Consider the following 26,788-nt stretch of genomic DNA (forward strand, 5'->3'; position numbering starts at 1 on the left):
TGCCATGTGTGTGCCCTCAGTGTGCCTGAGATGAAAATATAAGATGAAAAAGACATAACCCCTGCTTTCAAGGAGTTTACAATCTAAAAAGAAAAGACAAATATACAGTCTATTAATTACATTGATATCACGTGCTATAAGAAATATCACTGATTTAAAAATGAGAGCTCAAGAAGAAACATTTAATTCTCCAAAGAGATCAGGGATCAGTGAAGACTTCCTGGAATAGGTATCATTTGAGTGGAGAATTAAGGATAAGAAGGTGAGAAGGTCACACATGGTGTGGGGAACTTCATATACAAAGGCATAACGGCTAATAAAACAGAACATAGTCAAGAATATGCAAATAGTTTAGTGTGTTAAGAGGTAATAGGAAGCAAGTTTGAAGAGATAGAAAGGTCACATCATAAAAAGTTTGAACTTCATCCTGTAATCAATTAGAAATGATGGAAATCATTGGAAAGATTTTAAGCAATTCATTGCAGCAAACATTTTTATAAATGTTTATTCTATGCCAGACTCTGTATTAGGTAGCAGGAATATAAAATGAATAGATCACAGTTTACTAGAAATGACATGATTTTATTTCTTTTTTAGAAAGATCATTCTGCTCATGTAGAAGATGGGTAGAGGGAATAAGACATAGAGGCAGAAAGATTAGTTAATTTAGGCAGGAGATTGTTATGATCTTGAGCTGAGGCAGTGCTGGGGGTGTAGAGGGGAGGACCTAGAATGGAGAGATATTCAGGAAGCAGAATCCACAGGATTTATTGATCTCTTGGATATAGACCAGAGGGAGGAGTTAGGATGAATCCCAGAGCCATGACTCCTGCTGCTTCTCCCAGCCTTGACACATGCCACTTTACCTCCTGCTGTTGGCTCTCCAGTTGCTAGTCGTCTTTTCTGTTCTTTGAATATTCCATGTTCCTCTCATCCTTAGTACCTCTAGCCTTAGCATAACCTTTTTCTTCCTCCTGCCTCAGCACCTCTGCATATATATGCTTTCTTTTTTTTGCCACCTGGAGTACTCTGCCACTATTATGTCATTCCCCATCCTTTCACCCAATTAATTCTTGTTTATTCTATAAAATTTTGCTCAAAATGTTACTTCCTCAAGGAAATCCCTTGTCCTAAACCGGGTCAGGTCTTCATATTATATGCTATCCTATTATACTGTACTTCTCTTTCATACCACTTATCACAATTAGAATTAAATAATTACCTGTGGACTTAATTGTTTACTATCTCTCCAGCCAGAATATAAGTGCCATAAAGTAAGGGATTATTTGGTCTTTTCATGGGTTTATTCTTGGTACCTAATACATGGTAGATGTTAAATAATTGCTAGTTGAATGGATGAATTGACCTCAATTTAAGATACTTTTTAAAAAGAGAGAGAGAGAGATTAACATCTTTATGTGTTTTGGTTCTTTGAACTTCTTATAATCTCCAAGGGAAAGATATGTGCTATAGGTTACCAAATTAAATCTGACCAGAGAGGCCAAATATTGCATATTCTCTGATTTGTCTCTATTAGGATTCCATTTTTCTATCAGTTTGGTAATTATCATAGTAGCTGACTATATGTAAACAAAAGATGAAAATTGAATTAGGATGATTTTGCAGTGTCTTAGTTAAAAAACTTAAGAAGCAATATCAAACATTACTCTGATTTTCCTAAACTAGGAAAATGATGTTGATGTTTGGGCAACATTCTAATAAAAATAAAATGTAGTTGTTAGGAGCTTAGACTCGGAAGCCAGACTACCTAGGTTCAATTCCTAACTCTCCACTTACTGGCTGTGTAAACTTAGGCAAGTTAATTAATTTCTCTAAGCCTCAGTTTCTTTATCTACAAAAAAATGGAGATAATAATAGTACTAAACACATAACATTGTGGCTAGAATTAAATGAAATAGTGTTTATAGTCTAGCATACGGTAAGTGCTCAAAAAATATAATTAAAATTATTTTCTTTTTTGATCAGAAGAAGCAATTTGGCTGTATTTAGGAAGTATATTAACTTGAAGGAATCCTTTACAAATTTATTTTTTATAGTTTTCAAAGCCCAAGACATTTCAGAATGTGAAGTTATGGTCATTTTAATTTCTGTTATCATGACTTGTAATCACGCAAAGAATTTGGGTCAAATTGTGTAACTTCTCTGAGCCTGTTCCTCATCTCTGAAATGAGTACCTCTTATTATCTCTCTCTTGTGAACTAGATTATAAGCTCCATAGACATAAATGTTAAAGCATCTTCATTTAATATGATTGAATTCAGCATTAGGGCAACAGGGAGAATTTCATATGAAGGTGATATTTGAGTTAAGCCATGAAGATCATAGCATTTTCTTACTTAGGGAAGGGAGATTTTATTTATATTTTCCACAAGTGGAAAACTGATCTTTGGTACTTTCTGATTAGTCCAGGCTGGGGTCCAGCCCATGCCCTGGATTCTCCAGCCTTGATTCTGGGAAAATTATTAAGTAAACAATTTCAGTCATTTCCATTTCCTCTGGGTCACTATTTAGTTTAGAAGGCAGGAGAATAAGAACTCTTTTAATCCATGAGCCATTCATGGATTGTTAACAATTCCTTGCTAATCATGAGGTTCTCAGAGCTCTTGCTGCACGTTTAAGCGTGGCAAGCTCTAGCAAGGACCACCTGCAAATAACTTGGTTGTTAGGAGCCTATGAAGCCATTTCTGCATACTTTTTGAGTCTTCCCCCATTCCTCAGTGGCAATTGGAGCATGTCAGGGCAAGGAAAACATGGCATACTGTTAACATGCTGGTAGGGGCTTACTTCATAGAAGGTGTTCATAGAAGGCCAGCGATTTTCCTGGAAACAGATGTCAGAGCCATTGTGATATATAATGGAGAAGGGACTGTGATACAATTTTATTCTTAAATTTCTAAACAATGTGAAGACCAGGTGGGGAAGCTCTCTCAGCCACAGAACAGAAAGTTGAAATGAACTCTCTCTTTTCTCAAGGCAAAGCTCACTTTGTGATTTAGGGATGGGTTGAGGTGGGGATGTAATGCTTGCGAAACGGAACAGGAACTCCTTGAAAGTATTTGGTACATTATTCAGGGCTTGCTCTTATTAAAGCACTTGAGGTTTTTGGGTTTTGTTTTTGTTTCTTCTTCTGTATGAAGTGGTAGGTCCACCAGGAGAACAGCTGCCTGATTGACTGTTTTCTTCAAAAAGCCAGGTCTCAGGGTGCCTGGGTGGCTCAGTTGTTAAGCGTCTGCCTTTGGCTCGGGTCATGATCCCAGGGTCCTTGGATCAAGCCCCGCATTGGGCTCCCTGCTCCGTGGGAAGCCTGCTTCTCCCTCTCCCACTCCCCCTGTTTGTGTTCCCTCTCTCGCTGTGTCTCTGTCAAATAAATAAATAAAATCTTTAAAAAAAAAAGTCAGGTCTCTACCAGACCCACCATCTCTGACTGCTTTGCATCAAAAAGATATGTTGTATGAAGGAAGGAAATATTGGGAGTTGGACCATTATGGCCTGCTGGAGCCACTAGTGAAGCAAACATATATTGATTGCTTTCCTGTGTGACTGCCTATGCCTTCTCCCACCAGTCCATCCATTATCTTAATCATTCCAAGACCTACAACTGATAAAAGAGACTGTTTTTAAAAGCCAGTAGTTCTTGGACATTTGAATATTTGATAAGCTGGGTGATTTCATAATATACGCATTTTCTTTTTGCATTTTAGAAAAATGTGATTGAAGGATCATCACAAAGGTGATGTTCTATAAAGTAGTTGTTTTTCCTATGAATTCTAAGCAATTTTTGTGGTTGTTATTTCTCTCACTTTTTTTGTTAAAAACCCATCATGTTCCAGATGTTGAATTGGGCACTTTACATGTTGTAATGAGGGTGTTAAGAGCCAGAGAAGGTGAGTCAAAATTGAAATAAAAAATAAAACCACTCTAATGAAATAATTGATTGAGGCAGTGATCATCAATGACTACTAAAACTATTAGGTAGAAAGTGGACAGGGAACTTTATAATGGATAGATCAGGCTCACAACACCTGAACACACTAATCAAACCTAAGAGCACAAAAAGAAAAACCATCGGGCATTATGTATCTCCTGATATGATGTATTAGAAAGATGTAACACAACCTGTAAAGTAATTTTACCAAAAAACCTAAATCTGGTCAAGTCTCTCTAGAGCTACCTTATTATTTTTCAGTAAATAATTGAGGTAGGAGGGGAAAAGAAAGGAACTTTTAGCTTAAGAGACAAATCAACCAAATGTAATGGCTGGACTTGGTATCCTGATTTGAACAAACCTCCTGTTTTTGTTTGTTGTTTTCAGGGCTTTTTTAAAGTTACTTGTGGCAATCTGAACACTGGATATTTGATTTTAAGGAATTACTATTAATTTTAAATTCTTATCTTTAGCAATGTGTACAGAGGTATATAGCAATGAAATTATATTTCTGGGATTTACTTCAATATAATCCATTGAAGAGGATGAGAAGGAGTTGGGAAAGGGTAAAGATTAACCAGTGTATGTCTCTGTTGAAAATTATTGAAGCTGAGTGATAGAAACATGGAGTCTCATTATACTAAGCTCTCTTTATTTGTTTGAAAATGTCCAAATAAAAGTTAAAAAGTAAAAACTCAGAGCATACAGTGGCTATTCACTGGATACTACATGCTGGATTCAGTATCAGCAGATTATTGATGGACATGTTTATGGCAGTTAGGTTTGCAAGGGGAAAGAAACACTATATTGAACCTATTCTATGTAGTTTTATTCTCAGGAGTAATTAAACGTTTAAAAAAATGTTACTAGGTTACAATAAGGCAAGAAGTACAAATATGTGAAACTGGTTTTCAGTTTACATTCTAAGAGGTATGAAGGGAAAAAGGAACTCACAGCAAGGACACTTCCACAGAGCCACTCACAGACTTCTGCCTTTCAGATGGGCCTAGGCCTGGAACTGACATATGCCAATGGAGCCCAAAGATTTACCAAGCTCAAATAAACATGTTCTCAAGAGCCTCATGGGCCTTAACCAAAGCCTCTAGGGAGTCATGTCTGACTAGTTTTTAAAAAAATATTTTGTAGAAAGTTTCTCAGTTGTTTAACTTTGACCTACTGGGGAGACCACTGGGATCTAAATTGTTACTGAACATTTTGTCTCTAATTCCAGATTAACAGAGAGGGTTCAAATCATTACCGATGCTATAAAAACTGAAATTTTAGAATTTTAATAACCTGAGTATGGGCTTTTGAGCCAGACTGCCTGGGTGTGAATCTTGGCTTTGCCACTTACTAACAGAATGAACTGGAACAAGTTGCTTAACCTTTCTGTGCTTCTTTCCTCATACATAAAATGGGAATAATAATAGTAATCAGGGTTTTCCAGAACAGAATCAGTAAGATATATGTATATATACACATATATGTATATATGTATATGTGTGTATGTATGATTTATTTTAAGGGATGGGTCTCTGCAATTATGGGAGCTGGCAAGTCTGAAATATGAGGGGCAGGCCAGCCCACTGGAAATTCCTGGGCAGGATCTGATTCTGCAGTTTTAAGGCAGAATTTCTTCTTTCTCAGAGCTAAGCTAAAACTAAGAAACCTTAGTTTTGCTCATAAGGCCTTTTAACTGATTGGATGAGATCTACCCACATTTTTGAGGATAATTTCCTTTAGTTAAAGTCAACTGATTGTATATGTTAACCACATCTACAAAATACCTCTACAGCAACACCTAGATTAGTGTTTGATTGAATGATGGGGTCCTATAGCCTAATCAAATTGACAAATAAAACTTAGATCACACCTACTATCAGATTCATAAGAACTGTGAAAATGTAATGAGTTAGTGGCATATAAAGCACTTAGAACAGAGCCTAACATATGAGAGGGACTCATAAAGGTTAGCTATTATTACATACTCTTTAAATCCTAAAAGTAACCTGGTTTAGGAAAGATAATAAATTCAGTGATAGTCACTATAAAATCAATTCATATTCTCACTAGAATTAACCTTGGAGGTCTTTTAGACCAGCCTCTCACTTTAAAAACATGGAAGCTGAGGTCCAGTCTCTTTTTCATATAGCCAGAGTGATTTTGGTTTTTATAGTGATGAACACACACAGAGAAAGCCCTGCCCTAGTGGGGCTTACATCTTAATAAGATACCCATTGCTTCTGTCCCAAATCTCACCAACATTCTTATTCATTTTCATGCAGGAAAAGAATTAGAGATTTGGGTTCAGAGACTGTGCTGTAGGCCAGGTGCCCCAAAGCACTGAACTGATGAAGTAGAAATGTTTATATTCACCTAGATTCAGAAGTTTAGAACCTAAGCTCTTCCAACGTTGACATCACTATCATATTTGAAATTTTAAAGTTACCTGGGGTCTCTCTTCATTAGGACTTAAGTCATTTATCACAAACGTACCAAATGCTCCTGAGTAGCCTAAGTGAAATTAAGTGTACACTTTCTGTTAAACTTGTAAAACTGTTAAACTTGGCCATTGAGGAAGTTCTCTCCGATGCCGTTGACATGGAGACTCATTAACAAAAATTGCATAAAAGCATGAATAATAAATTTGTAGGACATTTTACAGTTTTATAAACCACTTTTGAAAGATAGGGCAAGTATTATTATCCCCACTTTACTGAGGAGGAAGCTGAAGCTCAGAGTTGTAAAGTGAATCTCCCAAGACTACATAGTTAATAACACATCCTGACTGCCTAATCCCAGTATAATATCCTCTCTGCTATATAACTCTACTGGCTATGTCCTGTGGATATAGATCTGGAAAAGAGCTGTTTTTCAACTTTGCAGTTCTTTTCCTTAGTTCTAAAGTGAAGGCAGCCTTGGAGACACTCCGAGAAGAGTCAGGCCCTGGGAACAGGGGACATTACTTGACAGGGCACTACAGGACCTCTTCTGTATAAGGCCATTACCCTCAAGAACAGGAGACATAGCTGACTTTCCTAACACAGAAACAGGCACAGAGACTTAGACAAAATGAAAATACAGAGAAATTTATCCCAAATGAAAGAACAGGACAAGGCCATGGACAGGGATCTAAGGAAAAAAGATAAAAGTAACATGTCTGATAGAGAATTTACAGTAATAATCATAAAGATACTCACTAATCTTGAGAAAAGAGTGGAGGACATCAGTGAGAACCTTAACACAGGGATAAGGAATAACATAGCAGAGAGAAACACACTTGATGGCATCATCAGGAGGCTGAAAGAAGCAGAGGAATGAATTAATGACCTAGAAGAGAGTAAAGGAAAGTAAGCAAGCTGAACAAGGGAGAGAAAAAAGAATATGCAAAACAAGAATACGCTTAGGGAACTTGGTGACTCCATCAAACATAAACACATTTGTGTTATAGGAGTCCTAGAAGAAGAAGAGAGAGGAAAGGGGGCAGAAAATTTATTTGAAGAAATAAGAGCTGAACTTGCCTAACATGGGGAAGGAAACAGATCTCCAGATACAGGAGGCACAGAGAACTCCCATCAAAATCAACAAAAGCAGATCCACACCAAGACATATTGTAATTAAATTGGCAAAATATAATGATAAAAAAAATATTAAAAAGCAGCAAGATAGGGCGCCTGGGTAGCTCAGTCAGTTGAGCATCTGACTCTTGATTTCACCTAAGTCATGATCTCAGGGTCATGGGATCAAACCCCGTGTCAGACTCCATGCTCAGCCTAGGGTCTGCTTGTCCCTCTCCCTCTGCTCCTCACCCCGCTCACACTCCCTCATTCTCTCTCTCTAAAATAAATAAAATCTTTAAAAATAATAAATAAATAAATAAATAAATAAATAGCAATATAAAAGAAGACCATTACATACAAAGGAAACCCCATAAAGTTATCAGCAGATTTTTCAGCTAAAAAACTTTCCAAACTGGGGTGCCTGGGTGGCTCAGTTGGTTAAGTGGCTGCCTTTGGCTCAGGTCATGATCCTGGGGTCCTGGGATCGAGCCCCATGTCTGGCTCCCTGCTCGGCAGAGAGCCTGCTTCTCCCTCTCCCTCTGCCTGCCACTCTGCCTATTTGTGCTCTCTGTCAAATAAATAAATAAAATCTTAAAAAAAAAACACACACACAAACTTTCCAAACAGAAAGAAGTGGCTTGATGTATTCAAAGTGCTGAATGGGAAGAACTTGCAACCAAGAATACCCTATCCAGCAAGGCTGTCATTCAGAATAGAAGGAGAGATAAAGAGTTTCCCAAACAAAAACTAAAGAGTTCATGACCTCTAAACCAGCCCTGCAAGAAGTATTAAAGGGAACGCTTTGAGTGGAAAGGAAAGACCACAAATGACAGTATGAAGGTAGGAAACACAAAAGCAGTAAAAACGAATATTTCTGTGAAAAGAAGCAGTCAAGGAACTCACAAAAAAAAAGGAAGTATATACCTAAAACATGGGGAGGAGAGGAGTAAAGAATGGGTTCAAACTTAAATGACCATCAATTTAGTATAGACTGCTATATGCAGAAGGAGTTATACAAATTGTATGGTAATGATTTATCAAAAACCACTAATAAATATGCAAAGAATAAAGAGAAAGAAATTCAAATATGTCACTGAAGAAAACCAGCAAACTATGAAAGAGAGGAAGACAAGAAAGGCTCAGAGAAAATCTTCAGAACAACCACAAAACAAATAATAAAACAGCAACAAATACATATCTATCAATAATGACTTTATTTTTTTAAGTAGGCTCCAAGCCTAGCATGAAGCCTAATGGAGGGCCCAAACTCATACCCCAAGATCAAGACCTGAGCTGAGATCAAGAGTTGGACGCTTAACCTACTGAGACACCCAGGCACCCCAATCAGTAATTACTTTGAATGTAAATGGATGAAATGCTCCAATCAAAAGACATAGGGTGACAGAATGGATGAAAAAACAAGACCCATCTATACACTGCCTACAAGAGGCTCAGGTTAGACCAAACAACAGCTGCAAATTGAAAGTGAGGAGATGGAGAAACATCTATCATGCAAATTGATGTCAAAAGAAAGCCAGAGTGGCAATACTTCTATTGGATGAAATAGACTTTAAAGCAAAGACTGTTAACAAGAGGCAAGAACATGGTATCATAATAAAGGGGATAGTCCAGCAAGAAGATATAACAATTGTAAATATTTATGGACCCAACATGGGAGCACCCAAATACACAAAACAGTTAGGAACAAACATAAAGAAACTAATCGATAATAATACCATAGCAGTAGACTTTAACACCCCACTTACACCAATGGACGGATCATCTAAACAGAAAATCAACACAGAAACAATGGCTTTGAATGACACAGTGAACCAGATGGATTTAACAGAATATTCAGAACATTCCAGCCCCAAAGAGCAGAATACACATTCTTTTCAAGTGCACATGGAACATCCTCCACAATAGGTGACATATCAGGCCACAAAACAAGCTTCAGCATAGTCAAAAGGATCAAAGTCATACTGTGCATCTTTTCTGACCACAATGCTATGAAACTAGAAGTCAACCACAAGAAAAAATCTGGAAAGACCACAGATAACATGCTGCTGAACAATGAATAGGTCAACCAGGAAATAAAAGAAGCAATTAAAAAGTACATGGAAACAAATGAAAATGAAAACAAACAGTTCAAAATCTTTGGGACGCAGCAAAAGCAGTTCTCAGAGGGAAGTGTATAGCAATACAGGCCTACCTTAAGAAGCAAGAAAAACCTCAAAAAAGAACCTAACCTTACACTGAAAGGAGCTAAAAAAAGAACAACAAATGAAACCTAAAACGAGCCAAAGAAAGGAAGTAATAAAGATTAGAGCAGAAATAAATGATATAAAAACTAAAAAACAATAGAATAGATCAATGAAACCAGGAGCTGGTTCTTTGAAAAAAATAAATAAAATTGTTATCCAGAGGGGTGCGTGCACCCCAATGTTTACAGCAGCAAGTCCACAATAGCCAAACTATGGAAAGAGCCAAGATGTCCATCAAGACATGAATGGATAAAGAAGATATGGTATATACAGACAATGGAATATTATGCAGCCATCAAAAAACTGAAATCTTGCCATTTGCAACAACGTGGATGGAACTAGAGAGTATTATGCTAAGCGAAATAAGTCAATCAGAGAAAGACATGTATCATATGATCTCACTGATAAGAGGAATTCTTAATCTCAGGAAACAAACTGAGGGTTGCTGGAGTGGGGGTGGGGTGGGAGGGATGGGGTGGCTGGGTGATAGACATTGGGGAGGGTATGTGCTATGGTGAGCACTGTGAATTGTGTAAGACTGTTGAATCACAGACCTGTACCTCTGAAACATATAATACATTATATGTTAAAAAAAAAAGAAAAGAAGATAGTAGGAAGGGAAAAATGAAGGGGGGAATCAGAGGGGGAGACGAACCATGAGAGACTATGGACTCTGAGAAACAAACTGAGGGTTCTAGAGGGGAGGGGGGTGGGGATGGGTTAGCCTGGTGATGGGTATTAAAGAGGGCATGTATTGAATAGAGCACTGGGTGTTATATGCAAACAATGAATCATGGAACACTACATCAAAAACTAATGATGTATGGTGATTAACATAACATAATAAAATAAAATTGAAAAAAAATTGACAAATCTCTAGCCAGACTTAATCAAGAAAAAAAGAGAAAGGGCCCAAATAAAATCACAAATGAGAGGAGAAATAACAACAAACACCATGGAAATAAACTTATAAGAGAGTATTATGAAAAACTACATGCCAACAAATTGGACAACCTGGAAGAAATGGATAAATTCCAGAAACATATAATCTAGCAAAAGTGAAACAGGAAGAAATAGAAAATTTGAACAGACTGATTACAAGCAAAGAAATTGAATCAGTAATCCAAAAACTCCCAACAAACCAAAGTCCAGAACCAGATGGCTTCACAGACAAGTTCTTGCAAATATTTAAGGGGGGGCCTGGGTGGCTCAGTCAGTTAAGCATCTGCCTTCAGCTCAGGTCCTGATCCTGAGGTCCTGGGATCAAGCCCCACATCGGGCTTCCCGCTCAGCAGGGAGTCTGCTTCTTCCTCCCCCTCACTCATGCGCACACTCTCTCTCTCTCTGTCTCTCAAAATAAATAAATGAAATCTTTTTAAACAACAACAAAACATTTAAAGAAGAGCTAATGCCTTTTCTTCTCAAACTATTCCGAAAAATAGAAAAGGAAGGAAAGCTTTCAAATTTATTCTGTGAGGCCAGCATTCTCCTGATACCAAAACCTAGTAAAGACACCACTAGAAAACAGAACTACAGGGCAATATCCCTGATGAACATAGATGCAGAAATCCTCAACAAAATACTAGCAAACCAAATCCAACAATACATTAAAAACGTCATTCACCACAATCCAGTGGGATTTCCTCCAGGGTTGCAAGGGTGGTTCAGTATTCACAAATCAATCAACATGATACATCACATCAACAAGAGAAAGACTAGAAACATATGATCATTTCAATAGATGCAGAAAAAGCATATGACAAAGTACAACATCCATTCATGAAAATGCCCTCAACAAAGTTAGTTTAGAGGGAACATACCTCAACATAATAAATAGCTCAATATATGGAAAACCATAGCAAACATTATCCTCAGTGGGGAAAACTGAGAGCCTTTCCCCTAAGGTCAGGAACAAGACAGGGATGTTCACTCTCACCATTTCTATCCAACATCATACTGGAAGTCCTAGCCAGAGCAATTAGACAATAAAAAGAAATAAAAGACATCCAAGTCAGTAAGGAGGAGGTGAAACATTCACTATTTGGAGATGACATGATACTCTTTATATAGGAAACCTGAAAGACTCCCTCGCCAAAACTTCTGGAACTGATAAACAGATTCAGTAGATACAAAACCAGTGTACAGAAATCTGTTGCATTTGTGTACACCAATAAGGAAGCAGCAGAAAGAGAAATTAAGAAAACAATCCTAGGGCGCCTGGGTGGCTCATTCGGTTAGGTGTCTGCCTTCAGCTCAGGTCATGATCTCGGGGTCCTGAGATCAAGTGCCACATCGGGCTCCCTGCTCCGTGGGGAGTCTACTTCTCCCTTTCCCCCTCCCCCCACTTGTTCTCTCTCCCCTCCTCTCAAAAATGAATAAATAAAATCTTAAAAAAAGAGAAAACAATCCTATTTACAATTGCACCAACAATAGTAAGATACCAAGGAATAGACCTAACTAAAGAGGTGAAAGAACTGTACTCTGAAAACTATAGAACACTTATGAAAGAAACTGAAGATGACACAAAGAAATGGAAAGACATTCCATGCTCATGGATTAGAAGAACAAATTTTGTTAAAATGTATACCACCCAAAGCAATCATACATTTAATGCAATAGCTATCAAAATACCACCAGCATTTTTCAAAGAGCTAGAACAAACAATCCTAAAATTCGTATGGAACCACAAAAGACCCTGAATAGCTAAGCAATCCTGAAAAAGAAAAGCAAATCTGGAAGCATCACGATTCTAGACTTCAGGTGATATTACAAAGCTGTAATCCTCAAAACAGTATGAGACTGGCACAAAAACAAGACACTTAGAACAATGGAACAAAAAAGAAAATCCAGAAATGGGCCCACAACTGTATGGTAACTAATCTTCAACAAAGTAGGAAAGAATATTCAATGGGAAAAAAAAGACAGTCTCTTCAAATTGTGTTGAGAAAACAGGACAGCAATATGCAGAAGAATGGAACTGGACCACTTTCCTACACCATACACAGAAATAAATTCAAAATGGATGAAAGACCCAAATGTGAGACAGGAAACCATCAAAATCCTAGAGGAGAACACAGGCAGCAACCTCTTTGACCACGGCCATAGCAATTTCTTACTAGACACATCTCTGGAGGCAACACAAACAAAAGCAAAAATGAACTATTGGGACTAAATCAAAATAAAAAGCTTCTGCATAGCAAAGAAAACAATCAATAAAACTAAAAGGCAGCCTACAGAATAGGAGAAGATATTTGCAAATGACGTATCTGATAAAGGGTTAGTATCCAAAATCTATAAAGAGCTTATCAAACTCAACATCCAAAAAACAAATAATCCAGTTAAGAAATGGGCAAAAGATATGAATAGACATTTCTCCAAAGATGACATACAGATGGCTAACAGACACATGAAAAAGTGCTCAACATCACTCATCATCAGGGAAATACAAATGAAAAGCACAATAAGATACCAGCTCACACCAGTCAGAATGGCTCAAATTAATGCAAGAAACAACAGGTGTTGGTGAGGATGGGGAGAAAGGGGAACCCTCTAGCACTGTTGGTGGAAATGCAAACTGGTGCACCCATTCTGGAAAATAGTATGGAGGTTCCTCAAAAAGTTAAAAGTAAAACTACCCTACACCACTCAGCAATTGTACTACTAGGTATTTATCCAAAGGTTACAAAAATACAGATTCAAAGTGGTGCATGCACCCCAATGTTTATAGCAGCATTATCGACAATAGACAAACTGTGTAGAGTCCACATGTCCAACAGCTGATGAATGGATAAGGAGGATGTGAGGTGTGTGTGTATAATATATATATGAGGGAATATTACTCAGCTATCAGAAAGAATGAAATCTTTTCATTGCAACTATGTGTTGGAGCTAGAGTGTATTATGCTAAGCGAAATAAGTCAGTCAGAGAAAGACAAATACCATATGATTTATCTCATATGTGGAATTTAAGAAACAAAACAGATGAGCATATGGGAAGGGGAGGGTAAAAAGAGAGAACGAGAAGGAGACAAACCATAAGAGACACTTAATGATAGAGAACAAAGTGAGGGTTGATGGAGGGAGGTAGGTGGGTGATGGGTATTAAGGAGGGCACTGGGTGTTGTTTGTAAATTCTGCTCCTGAAACCAGTATTGCACTGTATGTTAACTAAATAGAATTTAAATAAAATTTTGAAAAGAAAAAAATGTTTAAAATAAAAATAATGGTCATCATGTTGTTGTGATAAATTATTAAAAGCACCAATTACAGTTCTGCTACATGATAGGTGCTTTACAAATATTTTATATTCTTCTCCTTTTTCTGTCAATATTCCTAGGCCTAGCAGTCTGATACTTAAGGTCTCATTCAACTTTCGTTTGACTGAATTATTCTCCCTACATTTCAAAATTATCAGTGCTATGTGCTAGTAAGTAGAGGTGTAACACTGCTAATCTCACTGCACCAAGCTGTACTTTCCATATTTTATGAGGTTTCTTGCCTTTTACTTATTCCACATGGCCACCATTTTGGAATTCTATGTTTTGAGGAAGAAATGTCGTCCATAGTCTCCTTGTTCTTTCTCCTGTCCTTTTCACGGCATTCTTTTGATTTCTCTTGCAGTTATAGCACTCACCTTAATCTAGATTGTACTGATGTTATTTATAGACTTGTCTTTGCCCCCAAATGGGTTAAAATCTACCTCAGAGTTTCTTAACTTATTTGGGGTTCCTTGTTAACCCTTTGAGACTATAATGAAAGCTTTGAACCATTTCCTGCTCTCAGCAAAAGTACGTATGTACAAACAAAAGTTTTCATAATTAGTTCAGGAGGTTTGTGGACTCCAGGTAAGGACTCTTTTTCTAGATATTGTCCTTAAGAGCTATACCTGAGCTTCATTGACCTTTGTATTGTGGCAGAGCCTACCACATAGATAGGAGATACTCAGCAAAAAGTTTCTGAATTAATTGAAATGCAAAATGAAAATCTTCAAGTTTCTTACTACAGAATCTCTAAACACACTTTCTTTGTTTCCTTAGGCTTCCATCTCAGTGGCACAGTAACTGAGGCAGCTACTACTTCAGAACCAGCAGTGACCTACAAAGTTGCAATTAGTTTTGATCGATGCAAAATCACTTCAGTGACATGTGGCTGTGGGAACAAAGACATATTCTACTGTGCTCATGTGGTAGCACTCTCACTCTACAGGATCCGTAAACCAGACCAAGTCAAATTGCGTCTTCCTATCTCAGAAACCCTTTTCCAGATGAATAGGGACCAACTACAAAAGTTTATTCAATATTTAATCACGGCACACCACACTGAAGTTCTTCCTACTGCACAGAAACTGGCAGATGAAATTCTATCCTCCAACTCTGAAATCAACCAAGTGAATGGTAATTATACAACATTTTTGTTGCTAAAAACCTACCTTGTGCTTTATTGCATATTTAGAGGTTGAAAATCTTTTTGGAATATTTTTGCAGTTGTAGTCACTTAAACCTTAATGAATTCATTCTATCCAAACAGCTATTTAACTCTTAGTTTCTTAAAGCAGTCCAATTGTCTACCTTATAAAAGTTTTGGCAAAAAAGGACAGAATGTTAGAGTTATATATTGGTCTAGTTTATGGACTTTATTTGTCCATATAATCCCTGTCCCCAGGAGCCTGGAATATTCAGGAGTGAGAGAACGCCTAAAATAATTTGTGTCATTCAGTGAAATTAAATGTATATGAGAATTTCCTTAACATTATAGGATCCCACATAACATCAGGGTTATTCTAAAGAGCATCTGTTAGCATTGTGATTATGAGCTATATATAATGGGAGGGTTGCATGGATGGAGAAAGATACTATGTTCACTTACTCATTCAATAAGTATATATTGAGTACCTGCTCTGTGCAAGCAATAGTGCTGATTGTTGAAGGCATAAAACAGACATGGTTCCTGCCTTCAAGTAGCTTAAAATCTAGTAGAAAAGACAGCTAAATTTGAAACAAATGCTTGTTTTTATAATGAAGCCAGGTTGTAAAGACTTTATCATAGGAAACTACTGAAGAATTTTGAGAAGGCATTTTGTTTGTTAGATCCTACTATGTTCCAGGCACCACTGAAGGGACTCTGTATATATTAATTCGTTTAGCTTTCAAAACTAGTCTGTGAAGTAGGTGTTTTAACCGCTTCCATTTTATAAATAAGGAAATTATTTATAACCCAGGCTCACCTGACTTCAGAACTCAAGGTTTTTATGCTTCTCTATAGTACCTCTTTATTTTTAGAAGATAATTTTGGTGTCAGCATAAAAGAGGCAGTGATACCAGGTTGGGTGGCCTGTATAATACTGTGGTCCATGTGCCAGAGGGTCTGCCTTTCCCAGTTGTCCAATAGAACTAATCAAGTCCTACACACAACCTCACCACTCCTCAGAAACAAAGATAAACAGACAAGCTTCCAAGAACTCTTGCTAACTAGCAGAAATAATCTTCTGTTGCTTTATACAGAAAATTGTGGTGTTTACATAATAACTGAGCTCTCGCTCTTTGAGTGATACTCTTAAAAGGGTAGCTTCACATATCTCTTATCCCACATAGGGAAGCTGTTCTACTTCTCTGGCCTCCTTAAGTCTAGAGCTCTTAGAGACCTGAGTTCTGCCTCATCCCAACGTCTGTAGCACCAAAGAGAAGTACTGCTTTGTACCCCAATAGCTAGGTTATGATCTATTCTCATGCTTTATTCCCATTAGCTCTTTCTCAAAATTTCTCAGAATTAGCTCTTTCTCAGAATTTCCAAGCTCTCTTGCCTTTTCTTTTAGTGACCACCTCGGTTAAGGACGTGTATTACACCTGTCTTGTTCGAACCACTGCTGTCGCCAAAACAGCCCCCTTCCCTCTTTACCACTGTGCTAAAGCAATTTTTATCTTTCTTTGAACCTCCCATATCAGTATCCTATTATGTATTTATCTGAAATTAGGCTTAAGTTGCCACATCGAACTTGAGATGTGATTCTCAACCTTCCCCAGGATCTGCTACTTCTGAACCTGTGTTTAGTCCATACTAATATTAGCTTTCTACACCCAGCTTCCCTAGTATTCCACAAGGCCTTTCCTGATCTATTTCTAATAATCAATGTTGATATCAGCAATGATACTGAGAAAAGGGGGACAGAGGATGGAGATATCTTAGAGGTAACATGGACTGTATTCAACATCCAGGTGTATAGGATGTGTGGGGAGTAAAGAAAAGGAAGAAGAGAAAGATGGGAGAAAACTGAATTCTAGAATGTCTAGCTAGGATGGTATTGATGAATTTGATCACTGAGGGAACGTAAGAAGAGGAATGAATTTAGGAGGAAGATGAATTCAGTATAAGTTGGAGGTGCTTATAGAACATTTAGGAAAATTTTTCTGATGGATATTGGATATATGGATCTGGAACTGAGGACAAAAGTCGGAATTTTGGAGTTATTAGCATAGAGATACTTGAAGTCATGTTTCTTTTCCCTGCTAAATCTTTAAACACTTAGGCCGTCTTCCTTATTCCCTTTCCCAAACCTTCTTCCTCACCAAAACAGACTTAAAACCAGGAATAAGATTTCTAAAACTGGTAACTGCCTGCTTTTAAGCCCAAGAATGGATCCAGGCATTGCTGTGCTCCTCACTTCTTTGAAACCCCTTTTTTTCTCTTCTGTGGTTTTAACCTAGGAAGTAAAACCTAGATTTTGCCTTGTCCCCTTTGGTAGACTGTTTTTCTACATCTATCACTGCTCCATGCTCTGTGATTTGATTTGGTAACTACATACCCTGAAATCCTCTGGTATAGCATCCTGGTCAAGGGATTCAGTTGCTGCTTACCAATGAAGAGATAATGGATACCTTGAGAAACGTAAGATAATTTGAGAAGTAGGGTCAGGAACCATGTTTTGCTAATTTCTGAGTCTCTGTCACCTAGCATGGTACCTGGAAATTAATAAGGGTTTACTGAATGAATACAGCTATGCATATACAAGTGATGAAAACGGGAGCCATTGTAGGAATGAGCAAAGTAGAACGAGAAATGAGAAAAAGATAGCTAGCAATTATCAAAGTCAGTATAGAACTGAGTGAACAACTGAGTTGTTTCAAGAAGTGAAGAGTCAACAACGTTGAATATTGTGGAAGATACAGACCAAAGTTAACAAACGTAGAAAGGCAATTTGGGGGAAATAGGAACTATGCAGAGAGAAGAAAACCTTGAGAAATTATTAATAACATTATCATTAGATTAAAAAAATATTACAACCATGAAATAAGAACCGGATACTGTAAAAACAAATTCACACAACAGGAAGAACTAATGAAATTACAAATATAATGGCAAATTTTTTTAAAACTACGTGATGGAAAATAAGGGTAAGGAAAGTTCCTATAGAGTAGAGCAAGAAGACAGATGAAAAATAGGAGAAAAAAACTTGTCAAAAATTAAGAGAACAGTCCTAGGAATTCCAATGTTTGAATAATAGGGGTTTCAGAAATAGAAAACAGAGGTAAGGAATTTGTCAATGAAATAATTGAATATAATAAGAAAATTTTCTAGAACAAAAGCATGTGGTTCCCAAAGTGAAAGGATTCCACTTAATGCCCAGCAGTGGAAAAAGAATAAATAAATGGAGCTGGATCAATTAGATATTCATGTAGGGGGTTGGGGAAAAGCAAAACTCCATTCCTATCTCATGCCATACAAAAAAAATCAGTAATAGATGGATTGCAGATATAAATGTGAAAAGTAAAACAATAAAATATATGAGATAACATGAGAAAATATCTTCATGTCCTTGAGGTAAGAAAAATTTTCTTAAGTAGGAAAAGATTTGAAAATGGGACTACATTAAAATTTTAAACTTCTTTTTATCAAAAGGCACCTAAGAGACTAAAAAGGCAAGTAGGGGAGAAGGTATTTACAGTATATATAACTGACAAAGAGTTTATATCCTAATACAATAAATAACCCCTACAAATAGTAAAATGGACAAGAGACACAGAAAGGCACTTGACAAAAAGGATATCCAAATGGTTAATAAACACATTAAAAGGTACTTTAAGTAGTAATCAGGGAAATACAAATTAAAACCAGAATGAGATACCATTATATACCCACCAGAATGGCTAAGTTTTTAAAACTATCAGTAGCAACTACTGGTGAGGATATTGAGCAACTGGAACTAATATATTGCATGTGGGAACTAATATATTGCAGCTACAAATTGTGGCAGTCACTTTGAAAAACTGTTTAGCATCGTCTAACTAAAGTTGAGCATATGCATACCGTGTGACCCAGAAATTCTTTTAGATGTCTACTCAGTGGAAATGAGAAGCATAATGTGCAACAGCTGAAATATAAACAATCCAAATGTCCATCAACAGTAGAGTGACTAAATAAATAGATACATTCATATAATGGAATACTATACATCAATGAAAATAAATTAAGTACTGTTGCTAAACCCCAAAATATGGGTGAATCTTACAAACATGATGTTGAGTGAATGGAGCCAGACACAAAAGAAGTAACTCTTGTATGATTCTACTTATGTAAAGTTCAAACACAAGTGTCTGGTGTTATAAGTTAGGATAGTGATTAATATGGGGGAAGAGGAAAGGAGATAGTGTTTGTGAAGGGGCTTATGGGATGCTGGTAGTATTATATTTCTTGACTTTGGTGATACTTACACTGTTAAAATTACTATGTGATAATTCATCAAGCTGTATATGCAAGATTTGTATACTCTTCATAATTTATATTTCAGTTTTAAAATATTAATTTAATTTTAAAAGCAATGTGTATATGTGTATATACGTACATGTGTACACAGGGACTGGAAGGAAATACACCATAATATTAACAATAGTAATCTATGGCTGGTAGCATTATAGGTGGATTTTATTTTCTTTATGCTTTAGTGTATTTTATATAATCAGCATGTATTATTTTTATAATTTAAAAAAGAATGTTTAATAATGAAAGAAAAATTGATTCCATAGACTTAATAGTTCCCTCAGGACAGGGCTCATTGTTACAGCCTCAATGCTAACTTGGAGCCTCAAGCCACATGATGGTTTGTTTCATAATTATTTATAAAAGACATCCTTTCTATTTTATCTTCACTTGTTACCATTTCTTTTACAATCCTGTGGAAAATTTTACACTGTAACATTAAAGTGTCATTTACACTGAGGGGGTCCACTTTACCACTACTGAGGGTAATTAGTGTCATATTCACCTCTTTTTATGAAAAGACTAACATGAACGTATATAGAAACATTGTTATCTTTTTTTTTTAACCAAAGGATTTTTTAAAAAGATTTTGCCTGGGAGTGGACAGCTGGAGAGGCTGGTTGTGAACTACAGACCTAGTTTATCTAATTAAAATTATCTGTGTTCTTGTTCATTCATTCCTACATGCTCTACCCTCCTCTACTATCTGACCTTTAATCTTGACATTTCTTACAGATTAATCTTAAATTTTCTCCTCTTCTTATTCTGATCTCTATAGGCAATCTCAGCTACATCCTTGACTTGAAGCGTCATCTATGTACTATAACTCACAGATTACTTCTCCTATATCCAACTGACTATTCCATATCACAGAGACATCCCCAGATCAACATATCCAAATGTGAATTTACCTTCCTCCCCAAACTTGCTCAATAAATAGCACCACCATTTAGCCATTGGATCATGATAGAAATCTTACAGTCATCCCTAATACTTTTCATTTATAATCCATACACATTTCATTGCAAGACCTGTTAATTTTACCTCCAAAGTATATTTCATCATTTTCCATTTCTCTCTATTGATACTACCATCACCCTAAATCAAACTACCATAATCTCCCACCTAGATTCCTTTTCCACTATTGCTCCCTTCTATTCCATTCTCCACATAGCTATCCAGACTAACTTTTCTATAGCTACAGATTTTGTCATGGATCAAGTCCAGGTTTCATATGGCCTATAAAGCCTTGAATCATGTGGCATTTGCTTACATTTTCGTGTGATTTTCCCTCTTCTTGAAATACTCTTCCTATCCTCTCCCCCTTATTATGACTATACTCAATCACCACAATAGTTTATGACTTTATGCTTCTTTGAGCAAAAAATACAGTATTTCCTCCACTCTTTGCTAGGCTAACTCCTAATTCATTCCTCGGTGTTCACTTAAATGCCACCTTCTCAGGGAAAACTTTGACCTTTCTTCCCACACAAATATGTACATGTGTATTTATTTGTTTAACGTCCCTTTCCCCAACTAGTCTATCAGCTCCACAAGGGTAAGAACTATATCTGCTTTGTTTACCACCATACATCCAGTATTTGGCACAGGTCCTGACACATAGTAGGCTCTCAATTAATATTGGTTGAGTAAAGGAAAATGTCTTAGAAAATCCTCCTTGGGGCCTCTTGCCAATTCATGCTCTCCTAGATGACTTTAATTCCTTCAACAGTCACACCAACTCCTTATAGTAGTGTTACCTGGATGCCTCAAATATTGACTCACTCCCTTTTTTGCTGCAACCATCCATTTTGGTAGCTCTCTTTCTCATCTCCTGGGTTCATTGTAGATAGCAAACATTTACATAGTTGACTTTCCTTTTTTTCCTATCAAATAAACAAATCCTTCTGAAGTTCTAGTTGAAATTTTACTGTTAGTAACTCTTGAGGCTTTGCCTTATCCGACCGAGCCCTATCCTAGCAGTTTTCTATAGTCTGTACACTGCGTATTTATAAACTGTGCCTTATTTCTTCCAGAGCTGCTGCCACTACCACCACCTGGGCCTAAAAGATTCTCCAGTTTTCTCCATACGCCTTTGAACTTTTATAAGGAGTTATCACTCCACACTTCCAGCCAGTTAATTAGGGCCACCTCCCCCGGGATATTGGGTCCTGTTCCTGCTTTTTCTTATCCTAATTAAACCACCCAAGAGTCAGAATTTGTATTCAAATCATCTCTGCTTGTTTTTGGAGCACCATTTCTGTTCTTCCCTCATCCCCATCCTTGGCAGCAAGGTACTCAAAGGCCCAGTCCTTGGTTTATGCCTAGTATATCTCATTTTATCTCAGTTCTGTCTTTATAGAGCTACTGAAAACTAGAATCATTAGAGGTGAGACTCTATAATCTGCATTTTTAATATGAACCCCTGGTGATTATCCTGTATATTAATATTTGAGAATCACTGTACTGGTGAGAACTCTTATCATCCTCACTAAGGGGAAAATGCCTTATTCTGACTAATCCTATATTCTGTATAGTGGAATAGGCCAAGAAAGGATTTGACTATCTTCATACATACCATCCAGCTTTATGTTCAGGGGCCTGAAACCAGCTTGTGGCTCTCCATGCTCAGGCCTGTGAGGCTAGAGGCTGAAGTTTAGTGTTGTAGTGAAAAACAGACTTTGAAGAGAGACCAGCATATAGATACTGGTTCATATACTTTCCATCTGTTATATCACTTACCTGTATAAGCTTTAGTTTTTCCTTTTAAAATTAGAATAATAATACTACCTTATAGAGTTATAAGAGTTCATTGGAATTTACTTACCAAATAATCATTGAGCACCTATTGTGTGCCAAGTACTGTTCTATATGTTGCAAATAAACCAGCAAACAAAACGGGTTATACCCTCAAGGAGAGTATGTTGTAGTGAGGATAGGTATAAAAAGTGCTTAGACTTTGGCGTGTAGGAAGCACTAAAAATATGGCTCTTACTAACAAATATTTAAGGATAAGGAGTATATTTGTTCTGCTTTGCACTTTAGGGATACAAAAGAAGTACAGGATATATTATTTGCCCACCTGGAGCTTAAATCTGGATGGTCAGTGAGACATGTATTTGTTTATTCTATAAATATTAACTCAGTGCTGTAATGAGCAAGGCACTGTGAGGTACAAAACTGAACACTTACTCTTTAAAAATTTCAGTTTTGGGAATGTATGAGAAATGCACAATTCTGATGTAGAACAAAATGCAACAGATCTTTAAGAAAAGTAATAATAAAGTGCTAAGAGTATTACTCCTTTTATATGTATTTGAGCATAGAATGGACACACTTTTGACAGGTGGCAATGGGTTATATGGCTAATTTAGTGAGGGGGTAAAAGAGCCTCCCCTGCCAAGTGAACTAAGCAGTACATGAAGCATACCAGTGTCGGCTTTTCTGTATGCTTATTTTATGGTTTCCATTGCTCATTGCAGCCCTGACTCTAGAGCTGAGGCAATACTGACAATAAGAAGTATCATTTGTTTGGCCGAAGAACGAGTTGCAGGAGAGGGAGAGAAATAAAGGAAAAAGCAGAAGTAAAGTCATAAGGAAATGTGGTTGATTTCTGAGAACACTAAGTTTCTAGCTGAAACATAGTATAAATATAAGGTAGACAAAGCCAGAAATGAAAGATAAGGCCTGAGCCTGGAAAGCCTTGAATGCCAAGCTAAGGCATTTGGACTTAATATAATGAAAATGGTGCATCACTGAAGACTTCTGAGTGGGGAAGTGATATAATCAAAACTGTGTCGGGGCGGTGCAACCGCAGCTGGAGGGCAGAGGAGGTGGCGCGCGCGTCCTGTCCTCGCCATGAGGCCGCAGCAGGCGCCGGTGTCTGGGAAGGTATTCATTCAGCGAGACTACAGCAGTGGCACACGGTGCCAGTTCCAGACCAAGTTCCCCATGGAGCTGGAGAACTGGATTGATAGACAGCAGTTTGAAGAAACAGTTCGAACTCTAAATAACCTTTATGCAGAAGCAGAGAAGCTTGGGGGCCAATCCTATCTTGAAGGCTGTTTGGCTTGTTTAACAGCATACATCATCTTCTTACGCACGGAAACTCATTATGAGAAGGTTCTGAAGGAAGTGTCCAAATACATTCAAGAGCAGAATGAGAAGATATATGCTCCCCAAGGCCGCCTCCTGACAGATCCCATTGAGAGAGGACTCCGAGTTATTGAAATCACTATTTATGAAGACAGAGGCATGAGTAGTGGAAGATAAACCATAGAATTAAAGATCCCACCTCCAGCTGGGACCCTCATCTATCCACTGGCCGATCAGAGTGTCCCCTACCTCCTCTCCAGAGCATCATTCCTTTGTATCTGCTGCCAGAGCCACGGTGCCATTTACTTCAAAGACTTTCTAAACTTCCACACCTGGAGTGACCTCTAGTTGCTCAGCATCCACTTTGTTTCTCCAAATTGTGTAGGGCTCTGTAATCTTTTGATTAGTTTCTGAGAAAACACAATGACGCATTTCACTTTTTTTATTCAAAGCCATTAATAAAATAGGCCATTGGTTAGCCCAACACAAAGTTTCTTTCTTATCTGCCACCAGGACCAGTGGTTCCCTTCATTCCTTGGGCCAGCTTCCCAGGTGGCTCTCGACTTCCAAGTGATATCTCAGCCTGTGTTCAGTCTTATCTCCCCCAAATTCATAAAATGCTTTTCTCCAGGATTTTGGTGAAAGGTAGGCTGTGTCTGTGGTTTTGCTAATGCATCTCCCAGATTTTGAAGAACTACCAGTTTTGCCATGACTAAAATCTTAAAAATCTGTTTCTGTTCAGTTTCTCAAACTGAAACTCATTGGAAAAATAATGTATAATGTTATTTGTTTTATGATAGCAATTATTCCTAATTAAAGCAGTATTTAATGCAATTTCCAGTTATTTTTCTTTGGAGAATTTTGTTATTATTTCATTACCTTGAATGTTGGGAAGATGTAGTATGTGTTGCGTGTTCCTTACAAAAATAAGTAAGCATAATAAAGTGGATGCTAAACCATCAAACACATAAATGTCCCTGCTGTGTCCCTGAATGTGTAATAAGCAAGTATAATAAATATTTTAATTATAGTTTTGTTATAAATATAACTTATGAGAAAAAAATTTGATAGGAATAATACTGTATATTGCTAATTTTTGACTGACCCTACTGGCAAATCTTATAATTCATAGACTTTCCTCATATACAGTATTCAGTGCACAGAAGTCTTATGATTGGTTCAAGTACAGTAAGTTCAATGATTTCCAACTAAAACTTTCAAGGCTGAGTCAGTGTTTCTAGTTCTTTTGGCTGTATGTTCTTAGTATCTGGGTTTCTTATGCCCTTCCTTCATCTTTGGGGTTTGAGAGCACTATTTTTGGGAGAAAGTTCAGAAATACATTAGGAAAAAATGAAACTGTTAAAAGTTTTACTTTCAGAGATACTGTAGGTGCTAATACTGGATTTAATCTTTCAGATTTAGTTTCTTTTATGGATCTGTTATTCAGTAAATCTCATTGGTCTGTGTAATATTTTAATTGTATAAAATTCCTTTGTTACTTTAGAGCCTGTAATAGTGTGTCTGTCTGCCTTTTAAACCTGTTGCAATAACTTTGCTGAAATAAGAACACATTAGTAAAACTTTTCTTAAACAACAACAACAAAAAAACTGTGTCTAGTGGCGCCTGGGTGGCTTAGTCGTTAAATGTCTGCCTTCGGCTCGGGTCATGATCCCAGGGTCCTGGGGTCGAGCCCCGCATCGGGCTCCCTGCGCAGCGGGAAGCCTGCTCCTCCCTCTCCCACTCCCCCAGCTTGTGTTCCCTCTCTTGCCGTCTCTCTCTGTCAAATAAATAAATAAAATCTTAAAAAAAAAAAGAGCTGGATCTAGAATAATACATTCGAAGAAAAGTAGCATATAGTAACCATAAACTGGACAGTCATATGTATTAATTAGTACTTGTAGAATAACTGAATGTGTGAACCGTTTTGATTTTATGGACAATAAGATGCACTAAAAAAGCTTAGCAAAAGAACAGCTTTTCTGGGTAGACCTGGATTTCATTTAAACAGGACTTTGATACGGGAAGACAAGAGAAAAAGTAGATTGATTAAACATGACATGAATTTATAATCTATTGCATGACCACACCTGTAGAGCATTTGACTTTATAGCCTTTTATCACTTGGAGGCAGGTTTCTAAAAACCTAACACAGGACTCTGTCTTTGAGAAAGTGAGAGAAGATTCAGTTTTCATTCCATAAATATTCCCTAGGTGCCTGTCACATTACCAGCACTATGCTGTGGGTAATTCAGCTGTGAGCAAGCAGCTAACAGGGCATGAGGGAAGAGGGATGTGTAAATAACCAAAACTGTTTGAAGGTGGTGCGATGAGTCCAGATATGAAAGATATTTTGAGTATAAATTTATAAAATTTTTCACCTTGTATGCAACTCTGCCTTTGCTTTAAGGGACAAGTTTCTAGAGATTTAGAAGTGTTAACTCCATTCAGAAGCTACAATTGCATAATGAACTTTAAAAACAGTTTTTAAATCTGTACTTTAAGGTTTATTTGAACTTCATAGGAAGGCAAAAAGAAGGAAAAAAAAATAAATGTCACCCTCCTAGGAAAAAAAATACATCACTATTTTCGTGTTTGATTCGTTCAAGTACAGTAAGTTCAGTGATTTCCAACTAAAACTCTCAAGTCTGAGTCAGTGTTTCTAGTTCCTTCTGGGAGTTTTTTCTGCCTAGAATGGTGTTTGTAAACCTTAGAAGGGGATAAGACTGAGACATAAGTGAGTATGAAACTAGCATTAGCCCTCTTACATTTATTTAGGACCACACAGTTGACAAAGCCCGGAATAAGGCAGAATAAACCATCCATTTTTTAATATACTCACTGAGTATCCCTCCTGCCAAATGTGTAGCATATGAATTCAGGGGATTCATTTCACCATTCCCATTCCTCGTAGGTGCCCCTGACCCCACAGCTGGGGCCAGCATTGATGATGAGAACTGTTGGCATTTGGATGAAGAACAAGTGAAAGAACAAGTGAAGCTCTTTCTCTCCCAGGGTGGTTACTATGGCTCTGGGAAGCAACTCAATTCAATGTTTGCCAAGGTAAGATATGAGAGGTATTTTTTTTTCTTTAAGTAAACTGGGCTCACAACACTTCTGGCTTCATGCGTTGTAGCTAGCTCACTTGACCTATCCATACTAAATACTTGAAAAC

At 37.3% G+C, this 26,788-nt stretch overlaps 1 protein-coding gene and 1 pseudogene across 1 annotated transcript in view; both read left to right on the top strand.

The window, feature by feature from the left end:
- ZSWIM5 (zinc finger SWIM-type containing 5) overlaps window positions 1-26,788 on the top strand; it is a 207,047-nt gene that overhangs the window by 112,891 nt on the left and 67,368 nt on the right. The window contains exons 2-3 of the mRNA XM_073902680.1: window positions 14,807-15,163; window positions 26,528-26,676. Of these exons, the coding sequence (XP_073758781.1) occupies window positions 14,807-15,163; window positions 26,528-26,676 (506 nt within the window). The remainder of the gene's footprint in view (window positions 1-14,806; window positions 15,164-26,527; window positions 26,677-26,788) is intronic.
- Window positions 23,111-24,803, top strand: LOC141374481 (golgin subfamily A member 7 pseudogene; annotated as a pseudogene).

This window comes from Callorhinus ursinus, unplaced genomic scaffold (assembly GCF_003265705.2).
Source record: "Callorhinus ursinus isolate GAN/ISIS: 27379988/994484 unplaced genomic scaffold, GSC_fseal_2.0 scaffold18, whole genome shotgun sequence".
Lineage (NCBI taxonomy): Eukaryota > Metazoa > Chordata > Mammalia > Carnivora > Otariidae > Callorhinus > Callorhinus ursinus.